Source organism: Bipolaris oryzae, assembly GCF_000523455.1.
Source record: "Bipolaris oryzae ATCC 44560 unplaced genomic scaffold scaffold_47, whole genome shotgun sequence".
In the NCBI taxonomy this organism is placed as follows: domain Eukaryota; kingdom Fungi; phylum Ascomycota; class Dothideomycetes; order Pleosporales; family Pleosporaceae; genus Bipolaris; species Bipolaris oryzae.
Window position 1 is genome coordinate 136,542 of NW_006911323.1, and position 13,652 is coordinate 150,193.

Below are 13,652 nucleotides of genomic sequence, written 5' to 3' on the forward strand. Positions count from 1 at the left end.
TAATAAGCAGCACAGTGAAGTGAAATCTCGCAAAATTTGCAGAGTCAATCGAACAACCGCGACTCCTCTTGCAGCAACTACAGCAACGGGACAGTATCTTTGCATTGGATTTGAGATTTGAAGTCTTTCGATTGGACTCAGGATCCAATGTGCGTTTGACAATATCCCCTCCTGTTGTTCTACAGTAACTGACTTTATACGCGTCAGTCACTCAGGACAAACAACAAACGCGGCACACTGGGTATAGCAATATTCACCGGGAGTCACCGTCTACTATCAGATCTTACTCACGTCAAAACTGTCTTTTGGGTCAGTCTATCAAGAACCCAGAGTCCTCACAGCACAGTATCCATCAAAACATAGGTGCAAGATACTGACTTTTGGCAGCATCATGGATATAGATCTAGAAGAAGATTATTGCTCCTGGCCTACTGTTTGCAAGTCAGAGAGCAAGCCTGCCACCCAGCAAACCATCGACACGCCCACGCAACGAATTGTCACCTATCGCGACACAGGAGTACAGTGCCTGCCACCGAGTGACACTGACGCGTTCAAGACCATCTACAATCGCGAGCCCAATCAAGATGATCTAGTCAAGGAAACTGTCACCGAAGCCATCGCTCACTACACAGCCGGCGTCGGTTCGGGTCCCTATGAAACCATTGCCAGCACCCCGTTCCTAGCTCCAATCCTTGTAGAAACCGGAAAGACGTACTCGGATGCTTCATTTCAGACTATGACTACAAAAGATTGCAACACCTCCATTGCGCAAGCGAAAATCAAATCTTGGGACCTAGCCGCCAAACAGCGTCCTGTCGCTGCAGGCGCAGGCTATAAGATCTGGTGCGAGAACAAAGTCGACAAGACTGTACATGCAGAGCAGTGCCCTATTCGCATTCGAATCGACGATGGGAAGGTGATCGATACTGATGCCCACGAGATCATGCTGCCAAATATCTACGGTAAAAAGATCGGTTCGGCTGCCACGTCGTCGGAGAATGAAAGCGCAGTGGTGTGGAGCAGGACATGTCCTCGTACCCGCATCAATCCAGATGCTTCTCCAGTAACACCCTTTTTCCAAAATCACTGACCAAGAGACTGATTTCAGCGACAGGATCTCAACCGTATCCCGTCATTGGAGCCTGGTAGTTCCGTAAAGATCTGCCAGCCATGGGTGCCGGAGCAGCTCGCAGATACGGACTCCGCCATGGATATCGATGAGCCTGAAGTACCCAGACCCAGTCGATGGGATAAGTTTCCAAATCCTTACACTGCTTGGCTAGAACGCCACGGTCATTCAGAGCACGTCACGACTGCTCGTCCTGTAGCTGGTGGACACAACATGTGTCAAGATCTGACCGGAGCACAGAATACTACTGCCTTGATGGACGTTGACCAGCCTCTTGGAGCGTCTGACTTCAACACTAACAGGAATACTAACATAGATGAAGTCCCATCAACAAACCTCTCGTCGCACCGAACCTCTGAACCGTATCCATCTGCTCACAACCACGAGCACAACCGCTACCATGTCTCTGAACATTCAAATGGCAATCTAACAGTTCTTCTAGATGCGACCGTCGAAGACTACATCACGCGTCTCCGCAACGAGCGAGAGGCCAACCCTAATACCCCAGATGTAGGCTTCCTAGAATACGTTATGCATATTCGTGCCATCAAAGCTGCCAACACCGCAGCCCAAGAAACACAGTACAACGCGGCCCAGCCCGAGCACCGCCTCCGGCAGCCAGCTTATGAAGACCGTCACCAGTATCAAGATCGCGAGCACCGCTCCCAGTATCGTGCCCACGAAGAACGTTCTCAGTATCGTGCACATGGAGACGATTCTAAGTATGGTGACCACGAGCACTGCCCCCAGTATCAAGACGAACACCATTCCCATCATCGTGCCCACGACGCCCGCTTCGAGTATCAAGACCACTCCCACCACTCGGAGCATCGTGCCCACGACCACGACCACTCGCACCATCACCACCCCCACGGCCACGGCCACAGCCACGGTCACGGTCACGGTCACGGCTCCCAGCATCATGCCTACGAACATCGCTACCACCACCAAGACTACTCCACCCACCCCTCCCTCAACTACGACGAGGAAGACTCATCCGCAAACCATGAAGAGCACTACATCGACCCATACATTCATACGCGTCAACTACATAACGCACAACGTGTGGCTGTCGATCAAGTACGACGTGCCGCGACGCCCCGCAGGTCTACGCCGCGACGCCGCGCAAGGCGCTAGGTGTGTGTGTGTGTATGCGGCTTTTTGCTCTCACGGAGGTGGGTCGTTGCACTCGCGGCGCAGGATAAGAACAAGGCAAAGGAGATAAGGAGATGGAGACATAGGATATGGAACAGCACGACGACATCCAAATGTCGGGACTAAGGTATCAAGGCTGGACACACGGGAAGGGGAGAGGAGGGGGGGGGATCAATGGGTCACTATGGAAATCATGTATGCGATAAGTCAAAGGCGGAACTAATGGCAGGAGGAAATCATGTGGGTTTGCTATTTCAAAGGCGTTAACTACGGATGGGAAATCTCAACTCAACCCAAGTGTGGGAAATCAAGGAAAAAAGGGGGTTCGTGAGAACGAAACCGTCAGTCTAATGAACCCGGATTCAGAGAGAAGGGAAGATAGGAAATGAAAAACGCCGTGACCTCCCCAAAAATCTATGAAAAAGAGGACACCCACGGGTATCAGTATATCTAAGCGTAATCATCCTTGTGCAAAAAAACAACAACAACAACGTCGTGGAATCACAAATTCCCAATAACGACCATAAACCGCAACTTCCCATCCGTCTTCTTGATCACAGGCGGCGGGTTTAACCCCCCACCCCCAAGCGCATCCTCGGTCTCTCCACTCAGCGTAATCTCATCCAGCATAAGCGTACTACTCTTCCACCCCCAACTCTGACTAAAGTTGAACCGATCAGGCGCACTCTCGTATATACTCAACATCCTACCTCCCTTTGACGGGCTATAAATCTTAAAGTATGTTTTGATAGTGGGGCGGGCGTCGACGTAAGGCGGGAGAGCGGGGATCAGGGAGCGGGTTTTGCGTTGGGAGCGGGATGGGAGGGAGGGGTTTGTGTAGGCTGCTGTGTCGGAGTCTTGGTCGGAGTCGGAGGTGTCGGATTCGTGTTCGGAGGGGGAATAGGGGGAATCGCTAGATTGGGGGAGGGAGGTATTCATGTTGTGGAAGCCCCATTGTGGGAGGCCGCGCGAAGGGATGCGCGACATGTTGCTGCGGGACATGTTGCTGCGTCGAGAGCTGAGGGTGTTGCCGGTGAAGATGGAGCTGTGGAGGCCGGGAGAGCCTAGTGTTGGATCAGGGTCGCCGCCGCTGCCAGACGTGTCGTCTTCGGCAGTCGAGTCGACAAAGGGAACACGGGTGCTGCGTCTCCGATCGCGTGGATCGCTGCGCATGAGCATTTCCCTTTCCAAACGTCCGATACGCTCATCAACGGTGCCATCGTTTTGCTGGCTGAGAACGCTGGCTTGGACAGTCTCGTCTACCTCGCGCTCTTTTGCGCGATGGAGGTAGACACCAAGTTGCACGTTCTTCGCAGAACGGACCTTTTGGATGTAGATGTTCCAGAGAGATCCAGCATATGATACTGTGCGCGAGTATACACGCTTCTTCTCTTTGAGGAAGCGAGGGTTGGGGAATTCGGCGGAGAAGCGGAAAGGAGGGAACTCAGTGTAAGCAATCGGCCTTGGCTGCCCAGCGTTCCCACCGCCCGCAGATATCGGGCGACGAGGAAAGTCCATACGCGTATTTGGGTTAGTCAAGGTTGCTGGAGTTGATGCAAAATCCGTTGCCCATTGGGCATCTTCAGGCTGTAGGGTGGCCGACAGGCGCGAGGCATGACGTTGGAAGGAGCTTGACGTCGTGACAACAGGTTCAGCCCCGTTGCCGAGCACTATGTTGCAGTCTGAGCTTGGAATCCAAAACTTGCGTGGCTTTCCGTTTCCATCCCAGCTATCCGACTCAAGTATACCATTGTCTGCCGTCTTCTCTTCCTGTTGGCCCTTTAAGGTCAACTCGCTCCCACTCTTGGTAGCCACATTGAATGCTTCGGGGCCGGGGAGCGACTGCGAGAGCCCTAATTCCTGTGAATTTTCATCCGTGTTGAGTACCCTTTGACGAAGCGCCAATTGCTGCCAGAGCGAGTTAGAGATCACGCTATCAGGCATGACGGGGAGGCCAAAGACATCGCGCGCACTCTTGATAAACTCGAGCTGCTCAAACTCCATGTGAATGTAATGGATACCCTCATCCAGCAGCACAAGTATGCGTTCAATGTCGGGTAGCGTGTACAGTGCTAGCCATTCGGCGTGGGCGTCGGACGATGAGTGAGCGGCGGTTAGGGCATTCTGCCGATAGACGCCATCGAAACGAACAGCGTTGAAGCGTAGAGAATTGGGGGCTTGCGGTACGGGTTTCTGCCCTCGCTGTATCAGTCCAGCATCAATAGCCGCCAGTCGCAGTCGGCGATCAAGAAGGCGCTTTGCGAGCACCCACCGATCCCACTCGCTGTCTACGAAAAAGCCATCGGAGCCCACCAGCTCACGAATGATATCGCCCGGCATATCGTCCCAATACTTCAGCGGCATCTCCCAGCCATTCCTACTCAGCATAGCCTTGGCCGACTCGAGGATGCGATCGCCGGAGCGGCCGTAGTAGTTGGAAGTGACGAGCCGGATGAGGTAGGCAAGCGTTTCAGGGGCCATCTGACGCAGGATAGACTCAATGGCCGAATCTATGAGGTCCTGCATTTCCAGCCAACATCCTGTCGCGAACAGGCCCACAGCTTCGGCGTCCATGTCTTTCGAAATGTCGACGCCGTAAAGCTTCCGTATGGCAAGCTCAAAGGCTGCTTGAGTGATGCTAGAGTCAATCTCTTCGGGGTGTAGAGTGACTTCTTTGGACTGGCTTTCGAGCCATGGCTCAGAAAGGGCAGTGGTGAAGAATGGTGCGCGATCGAGGATTAAGCGATGTAGAGAGTAGCGCTGGCCAAAGGCTATGATGGTAATGTCTGAATGGCGGCCTTCTAGCAATCCACGGGAATAGAGGTGATCTGGAAGGGGAATTGCTTCGCCCGAGGCTGCCAAGATTAGTTTCACACTGCAGCAGATATAGACGGGCATTACCTCGCAGATACAGGGGGCCCGTTGCGTTGTTATAGGACGGAGCACGTGAGGCTGAGGCTGCAGCGCTTTCGCTGAAAAGGGTACTTATTTCTGTACGGAAAGCATGCTCTGAACGCATAAGATCTAGAGTGGTGCGTCTTTTGCCAGAGTCCTCCAGGGGCGTGTTTGGATCATCGGCGCTCTTTTGTGCCTGCTCAATCTCCGCCTGCAGCTGGACTATAGGTGGGCGTTCTTCTGGGGCCAGTGGCCTTGACGGCCGCTTCGGCATGCTGGGATGGTTTGCGAGAGAGGGCATAGAGCTGGAATGACTGAGGATCCTCCTGTGGGGTGCACGGAGCCTTGAACCTTCACCAACTGAGGCAGATGGTTCAGAAGGAGTGACTGAAGTTATATGGGGCGAAAAGAGGCTGGGAGGTGGAGTACTACGTAAGCCTGAGCCATTGTCTGTACCCTCAGTGTCGCCGGACGTGCGCACCGAGCCATCAAAGAGGGTTTGGGCGTCATGATTGTGGATGCTGCTCCCTTGGCCGACAGGCGGCTGGTGGGCGTTGTCCATTCTAGGTGTGCTACAGGTTATATATGCATGGAGCACATTGGTTGGCGAGGCTTTGGCGGCCGGACACGCGGTGAAGAACGGGCGGGGTAGTAGCAGCAACACGCGGCGTCTGACACGGCAACAGTGTCCAGGACACTCGAGGAAGAAAAAGAAAAGAAGAGTCACGACAGATTTACAGCAAGGGCGGCGGGGAGGAGAGGACAAGTCACGGGGCCACAGGACAGACTAGGCACATCACGCATCCGCTGGCGAGTTGCTGGCAAACGGCGATCTTCGCTGGCTAGGGTCCGGTGATGCAGTTGCGACGGTGCGGAGTGGGTCGCGCCTTCCGTCTGTCAACGCCGCATGCAGGGGTCCAATGCTTGGCATCGCTTCCGGACCCTGGTACCGCCGAAAATCCGTAGTCGATGACATGACGACCTTCTCTTCTTCTTCTCTCTTGTGAGTTGCCCATTGTCTGTCGTCCGCAATGGCTTCCATCTTCCAGGCTCTCCCGCAGCTGCGCACCGCTGCTCCCCGTCTCTCGCGCCGACTGTTTTCCTGCAGACAGTGCCTCAATTCGCCCATTCGCTCCGCCGTCCCCGCATCCACTCGTTCGACCCGCCCATCTGTCTTGCAATCGGTGAGATGGAAGTCAACCCAGCCACTTCGCAGCAGCGCCACTATTCAGCCATCGAGTTCGAGTACCGTATCGCTTGCTGAAGCTGCAGCTGCAGCAGAGGGAAAGTCGAGCAGTTTCCCCAAGACGACATCCAAGAGCGTCGCATACTGGCTGTTGGGTAGTGCTGCCAGCGTCTTTGGCATAGTCGTCTTTGGCGGGCTGACCCGCCTTACGGAGTCAGGGTAGGCATGACCCTTCTTGCGCCAATCGCACTTGCTAAGTCGCGCAGGCTGAGCATCACCGAATGGCGCCCTGTCACCGGCTCCTTATGGCCCATGAGCGAAGAAGAATGGGCGAGCGAGTTCAACAAGTACAAGGCCTCTCCCGAATTTGCCCTGCTCAATTCTTCCATGGACCTTGCCGACTTTAAGCAGATCTACTTCATGGAATGGGCCCATCGTCTCTGGGGTCGCGTCATTGGTGTCACCATGGTCCTGCCGACTGCTTACTTCATCGCCCGCCGCAGGGTTACGCCCTCCATGGCGTGGAAGCTTGTCGGCATCTGCGGCATGATCGGCTTCCAGGGTGCTATTGGATGGTGGATGGTCAAGAGTGGCCTCAAGGATGACCTTTTCGAGCCAGGCAGCCACCCCCGCGTTTCCCAGTACCGCTTGACTGCCCATCTCGGCACCGCCTTTGCCGTCTACTGCTCCATGATCCTCACTGGCCTCTCCATTTTGAAGGAACACCGCATGCTCGCAGATCCTGCAAAGGCTGCCGAGACCATCAAGGCGCTACAGCATCCGGTCCTGCGTGTATTCAGGGGTTCCGTCGTGGGTCTTACTCTCCTTGTCTTTACAACCGCCATGTCGGGTGCCCTGGTCGCTGGTCTTGATGCGGGGCTGATCTACAATGAGTTTCCTTGGATGGGCCTGGGGCTTGCCCCACCCAAGAAGGAACTATTTGATCCCTTCTACAGCCACGTCCCAGACCACTCAGATCTCTGGTGGCGCAACATGCTGGAAAATCCTTCTCTGGTCCAACTCGACCATCGCATCCTTGCCACTACCACCTTTACTGCTGTCATGAGTCTTTTTGTCTACACTCGCTTCTCCAAGGGAGTCCGTAGCACGTTGCCCAAGGAGGCCCACAAGGGTGTCCAGGGTCTGGTCCATCTCGTCACTCTGCAGGTTACCCTTGGTATCAGCACTCTTATCTATATGGTACCCACCTGGCTGGCGTCTGCTCACCAAGCCGGGGCGCTGGCCTTGTTGACAGGCGCTGTCGTTCTTTTCAGCAGGATATCCATGCCACGACGCGCTGTCCTTCGCCAGATTATGAAACCACAAGCTCCTAGGACAACTGCTACACCTCATATTGCTTCTCGTCTGGAAGCAGCCAAGGTTGCGGATAAGTCATTATAGTTCATGACGCAATTCCACCTGTAGATCCTTTGTATAGTAGCACTGTACAGACTCAGCATAGACCAGCTTGTACGATATGTAGGTTACCACTGTGTGCATCGCACCATTACTCTCCTCAGGTTATTTTCTCATCTCATCTATGAGATTACGCCACCGTCTCACGAATGAATTTGTATCGGATCGCTCATCATGCATGCCCGTGCTTTGAGGTACCGTGCCCCGGCTGATATCAATGGTTTGATTTCGATCACGTGGGCTTATCTCACATATCAACCAGCCTCTATAATATGCACGTCATCTTTTTCACTCTCTGTCTGATGCACAATTACATAATCTCTGACTACATACAACAGGCCTTGGCCGCGTAGTACAACAATCTACTCTGTCCCTGCATCCACACATGTCGGTGCCATGCATGCCCCAGCTTTCTCGTATGACCCATCTCCAATTTTAGTCCCATGCTTCAGATCCTCCAAGCGAAAAAAAAGAAAAAACAGAGTTAAAAAACGCCCCAGGTATCTTTAAAACACTTCTCAATTAGAAAGAACAGCAAAAAGGAAGCGAGAAAAAAAACACTTTTAAAACGAAGCCTCTTCCACCCAAAATGCCTTGAGACTGTTGATTAGATAAAGAGAAATACACTTCAGGCGCCGCCTCTGCTCCTCATAAAGCTGATTCAGGGTCTCCCTGCAGGACAACGGGCGGGGACACACTCCCGCTACTCCGATTACTCCTCGCAGAGTCTGGGCGAGTCGGCGAAGATAGCACCGAAGGCGAGGAAGAAGAAGCGGATGGGGAGCGTGACTTGCGGCGTGAGTAGTCTGCAGTTGGTGTACCGATGGTACGGGACGCAGTTACGTATGCGTCGAGGACCTTGGACATTGCGAGGCAGACGACGGCGAGGAAGTATGCGTCGTGAGAGGAGTCGCCGTGCAGGATGGCACTGATTGTTGCGGTGGCTTTGCTGCATTTGTCCATGAGGTTGCGGAGGCGGAAGGGGTGGTGGTGCTGGGGTCCCGCCGCTCCTGGTCCCGCCAGTGAGATTGAGTTGCTACTACTTGAAGTGCTATCGCTCAGACAGCACAGGTGCTGCATTAGCTGCAGAGCCATTGTGAGGCCCTCTTGCTGCTGCTGTGAGGCTGCGGCGTGGTGCATGGCGGTTTGGTAGGGGGGCATCTGCATTTCGGAGAGCAGTAAAGCGGTTTGCTCCCCCGTTTGAGGTTGTGCTCCCGGCAGGCATGCTGCATCGAGGAGCATGCCTAGATCCGGCTGCTGCAGCGGTAGCGGGTCCCTGGGCGAAGAGTGCCCAGCCGCTGCTGCTACGTCGTTCCCCTGCGTATATGATGCATATGCTGCTGTGCCGTGAGGAGGCATGCTGCCGCTGGTGCCGAGCGGCGGTTGAGCTAGCATGTCGGATGCCACGGCATCGGGGGCGCTGCTTGTATCGTATACCTGGTCCAGTGCCGACATGTCGACGTCTGGGAGGAGGAGCGAGAAGTAGTCGTCGTGGATTGTGCTCATCTCAGGAAGCATGCTACCGGCAGTATCTGCATCGAATGCTTCGAGTCCTGGCTCGATCATGTACATGTCCGCGGCTTCGTCCGGCGGCTCTGCGCAGCCTGACATGTGAACGTCTGGTGCGTCGCACATGCTTGACGACGACGTCATTGTTGTTGTGGATGTTGCTGTCGTCGTTGAACGGCTCAAGCTTTTGCGTCGGCTACCAGCATCACTGCTCTGCTCTTTGGCATCGCTGTCTCGCCGTACCAGGGCCTTCCTGCCGGTCCGCTGTGTGACTAGATATTCACATTTTGTGCCTCTCTTGGCGCACCGAGCGCACTGCGGCTTGTCCTTAGAGCACTTAGTCTTGGATGCCGCGCACGATTGGCAGCTATCGCGCAGCCGAATGCCTGTTGGCGGCGGCATGGGTAGTGGGAGAAAATGGGGAAAAGGGTGGTGTGATAGAGTTTAGAATGTGGAGGGGTGGACTCTAACCCGGCGAGCAGGATTGACCAAGAGTGCTGTGCAACCTTTCAGAAGGATGGGTGTCGTCGATCAGATTGCGGTGGGTTGAAGATCTTGTTTGCGCAACGAAACAGAGAAAAAAAGGATATAAAGATGCCTGGAGTTTCGAGTATGCAACTCGGTTTCGGGTCTTTTGTAGCCTTTGTACCTCTAGATGCATGGACATGGGCGTTGGATTTCTGGGGGATGCTATTGCCAAGTTGAACTTACAGCTGAAGCGGCCCTTTCTCGCAGCACGAATTGCTCCTATCTACCGTTTGCCAAGGTACCCTGTGGTCTTATCCCCCGAAGGCTGTAAGAGCTTAATTGTGTCATCGTATGTTGACAGTTGCGTGTGTTTCTTTTTGCCTTTAACCCAGTTTGACTTTTTTGGAAGTTTAGGAAAACGATCATCACATTGATGAGATGCAAGCCACACGTCTAGTCCTCGTCGAGGGCCAATCATTGCTATTTCCTTGGTCCCCGATGGAATCTTTGCGAAAAAAAACTTGTCTTTGTTTATGCGGAACTAGGTAAGAGTATCACGTTGCTGAGCGGTGGATTCCGTGTAATAAATGGGGCATAGTTTGCCCGTTGCCTCCTCACTGGAAAGGATCATGCCGTGTAACGTCGACTAGTGCCCGTCCCGGTAAACGGTTGCTGAGGGTGCGTCGCGGAGAGGCAAAGGAAAACTCCGCAGACGATGAGCATTCACATGCAGAAAGGCTTGTCGCTTGCTTGATCGAGGTCATCTCGATCTTACACGCCAATACCTTGATCGATTGCGTATACATCGGATCTGCAACCGTATTTCGTCCAGCCCGGTCAGCCTTGCTTGGGCCCATAAATCGCCAGAATAAGGAGAATTAAGCCGACCATAGTCTCTGTCTATATTTCTGGAGATTGTCTCCTAGATCGCAGACCCAGAGAAATAACTCTAGGGTGCTTCTGGTTGGTGTGGAGCTCTCTTGCCACCTTATTCTTCTTGGTAGCGCAAAATATGTTTGCAGACACGGTGTATTGCGCCGTGCGGATTGTGGATTCCGATGCCGTACAGATCGCCAAGCGGTCACGAGATATGGGGTGTGAAACACGGAGTGCCATGACGTTACAATTCCTCAATGCTGCATTTGTAGCATAGGATGCTAATTTTGTGATGGAATTTTGCATGCGTTGAAGGCCTTACAGTTCTGGCATCATCACTCCAAGTCTGCTGGTCGTAAGAGACATCAATCGTGTCACTAGTAGGAACGACGCGAGCATTTTCCCTGTGGTCCTTTGGATACACACTGAAAATTGCGGCTCACGCCCGGTCGAATACTCGGTATAAGAGACGCTTGTAGGGATGGATAGCGGGCCGCTAGGGCTACGTAAGCGAACTCCTCCAATCGACGATTGCCAAGAAAAACCCCTCTTAATATACCAGTGTTCGTTATGCAGTAAAGGCCTCGGTTAGCTGTATGTAGATGACTGAGAAGCGTACAGGGTCTGTAGACGTCTTGGCGAGTAAAAACTAGCTTCTACTAGCACAGCCTACTAAAACCAAGCTCAGGGTTTTGCCGCTCTGCATCGGAACGTGGTGGAAGTCAAAGCTAGTATAGGTTCCTGCAGAACTGTCGTTGGCTAGAAGCACGCAGGTCAACGTTGGACGATTCGGGCATGCATGCTCCCATCGAGCTTATGGAGTGATATCGAGACATCAAGTGCAGAGAGGTATGCAAGGCTTCCCTGCGCCTTGCGTGAGGGAGAGGTATAGCTGCAGCCCTGTTAATGAACACACAATAGACCCGCGTCAGATACAGGGTTATTGTTGGGTTGCTGGTAGATGAACTGAGAAGGTGTTTTCAGGCCCAGACCGTGAGGTGATGCTACCATGTGTTGATCCATGGTTGGTGCTTTAGGCAGTCGCATTCGGGCCCGAAAAATAAAGTCGGTTGTTCCGGCTAGGCAAGTCCCATCGTGTCGCCTTGTGACGGCACTGCATTGAAACATAGTTAAATTGCCGTCCAGAGAGCTTGGGGTCGAGGAACGTGGTTGAGGCTGGTGGCTGAGGAGACCAGGGAAGGGGAATCTGCAAGGCCCCCCTTCTCTTATTCTCCCAACCGCCTCCACCCCGAACTACCAAATGTTTCCGCCATGTTCCCCCGGACAGGAGGCTCGTTGCGCGGCACGGGCCCCTAGTGCACTCCGGGTCGGGCCCTGTCACCGTGCCGGGGGATGCCAGTACATGCAGAATGTCAGTTGACGTAAGCGGCGAGTTTGGCATTGGGGGCCACTGTCAGCCAGGTGCGTCGTCCGGGGATCACGTCATTTAGGCACTTTGTAGCAGTGTCGGATGATATACGGTGTTTGGAAGTGCGTGTGTAAGGTAAAGTGGAGCAAGTGTCGTCCGGTTGCATTACCAAAGCGTGATTGCGAAATAGCGCCGACCAGATGTCAGCGACCTGCAGCATCACGTGTCGCTTACCTGACCACTCATGAGCCACCATCCATTCACGTACGGACAGAGGGCTTCCTATTTCAGATTAAGTCCATGGCACTAAGCCTAGATAATGCCTGCCTAGGTAGACCTGCAACAACAAAGGACATCCTGGACGTTTGCCATAGTCTAAGCCTTCCAGATCCGGGCCTGTCAGACAATCCGTCAGGAACCGCCAAGCTTGTCGCATACTCTCACCACAACGTTCATCGAGCCAACACATAAACGGAGGGCCTCTCGTGGAGGAAAAGGACATTCCGTCCCTCTTGAACCTTCTTCAGCTTCCCTGTGAAACATCAGAACACCACATCATGGCCAAAAAACTCATCACCATCCTGGGCATTACTGGAACACAGGTACGGATGTCGTAATTCACACGCCGCAGCTCGTAACCACACTAACGTTACGGGGCTCAGGGTGGTTCTGTAGCACGTCGATTTCTCACCCACACCAACTGGCGCATACGCGGACTCACGCGCAACCCTGGCTCCCCAAAGGCCAAGGAATGGGCCAACAAGGGTGTTGAAATCGTCAAAGGAGATCACGATGACTTGGAGTCCCTCAAGGCTGCCTTCCAAGGTGCTCACGCCATCTTCGCCGTCACAGATTGGGCCGGATGCTACTCGCGAGTAGCCGGGGACGAGACCCTTCAGAGCGAGGCAGCCAAGGCCGGCTTGTCTCTCGAGGAATATGCCGGTCACCTCGAGACGCTACAGGGCATCAACCTAGCAACAGCCGCTAGCGACCCCAACGTCCTGTCCACCCTCGAGAGATATGTCTTTTCTACCTTGGCGCCCGTCAAGCAAATCAGCGGCGGCAAGTACAAGAACTCGTACGAGTTTGATTCAAAGGCCGCGGCTGAGCAGCACATCCGAGACAAGCTTCCGGAACTGCGTGCCCGCCTTAGCACCGTCAACATGGGCATCTTCCAAGAGACGTGGAGGGAGATTTCCGCATTCAGGCCGCACAAGAAACCGGATGGTACTTTTGAATATGTCCGTCTTAAATGCGACGGCCCACACAAGGAAAACCCAGAGGTCGTCGCGTCTCGTGATAGTGGTGCGTTTGTCGAAGCCCTGGTTCTTCACCACCCGCCCGGCACAGACGTCCTGGGTGCCAGTCAAATCATTTCCAAGGAGGATTACGCAGCTCTCTGGGCTAAGACACAGGGTGTAGAAGCGACGGTGAGAGATGTTGACGAGGAAGAGTATGTCAAGTATCTTCCAGAGGGCTTCGACAAGACTGTCCTCGACGACTTCCGGTTTTTTGCAGAATACGGGTATGCGGGCGGAAACCCCAAGGTCAAGACACCGGAGCAGCTGGGTATCAAGACGACATCTTTGGAGGATTACTTCCGAAGCGAAGATTGGAGTGCCGTGTTGAAAGGGGAGATATGATGATGC

The 13,652-nt window shown here is 53.8% G+C and overlaps 5 protein-coding genes across 5 annotated transcripts; 3 read left to right on the forward strand and 2 right to left on the reverse strand.

Moving 5' to 3' along the window:
* Window positions 1-391: 391 nt before the first annotated feature.
* COCMIDRAFT_4438 (uncharacterized protein) lies at window positions 392-2,266 on the forward strand (the record flags this gene model as incomplete). Its single annotated transcript, XM_007688756.1, has 2 exons — window positions 392-1,063; window positions 1,115-2,266. The coding sequence occupies 2 exons, from the start codon at window positions 392-394 to the stop codon at window positions 2,264-2,266; spliced, it is 1,824 nt and encodes a 607-aa protein (XP_007686946.1).
* Window positions 2,267-2,785: 519 nt separating this feature from the next.
* Window positions 2,786-5,741, reverse strand: COCMIDRAFT_92690 (uncharacterized protein; the record flags this gene model as incomplete). The annotated part of the gene is made up of 2 exons (XM_007688812.1): window positions 2,786-5,139; window positions 5,186-5,741. 2 exons carry the CDS (start codon window positions 5,739-5,741, stop codon window positions 2,786-2,788), a joined length of 2,910 nt encoding a protein of 969 aa, XP_007687002.1.
* Window positions 5,742-6,210: 469 nt separating this feature from the next.
* On the forward strand, window positions 6,211-7,766 carry COCMIDRAFT_25490 (uncharacterized protein; the record flags this gene model as incomplete). Its single annotated transcript, XM_007688766.1, has 2 exons — window positions 6,211-6,584; window positions 6,632-7,766. 2 exons carry the CDS (start codon window positions 6,211-6,213, stop codon window positions 7,764-7,766), a joined length of 1,509 nt encoding a protein of 502 aa, XP_007686956.1.
* A 663-nt stretch (window positions 7,767-8,429) lies between these two features.
* On the reverse strand, window positions 8,430-9,692 carry COCMIDRAFT_25491 (uncharacterized protein; the record flags this gene model as incomplete). The annotated part of the gene is made up of 1 exon (XM_007688767.1): window positions 8,430-9,692. One exon carries the CDS (start codon window positions 9,690-9,692, stop codon window positions 8,430-8,432), a length of 1,263 nt encoding a protein of 420 aa, XP_007686957.1.
* A 2,868-nt stretch (window positions 9,693-12,560) lies between these two features.
* Window positions 12,561-13,646, forward strand: COCMIDRAFT_92722 (uncharacterized protein; the record flags this gene model as incomplete). Its single annotated transcript, XM_007688813.1, has 2 exons — window positions 12,561-12,605; window positions 12,666-13,646. The coding sequence occupies 2 exons, from the start codon at window positions 12,561-12,563 to the stop codon at window positions 13,644-13,646; spliced, it is 1,026 nt and encodes a 341-aa protein (XP_007687003.1).
* Window positions 13,647-13,652: the final 6 nt, after the last annotated feature.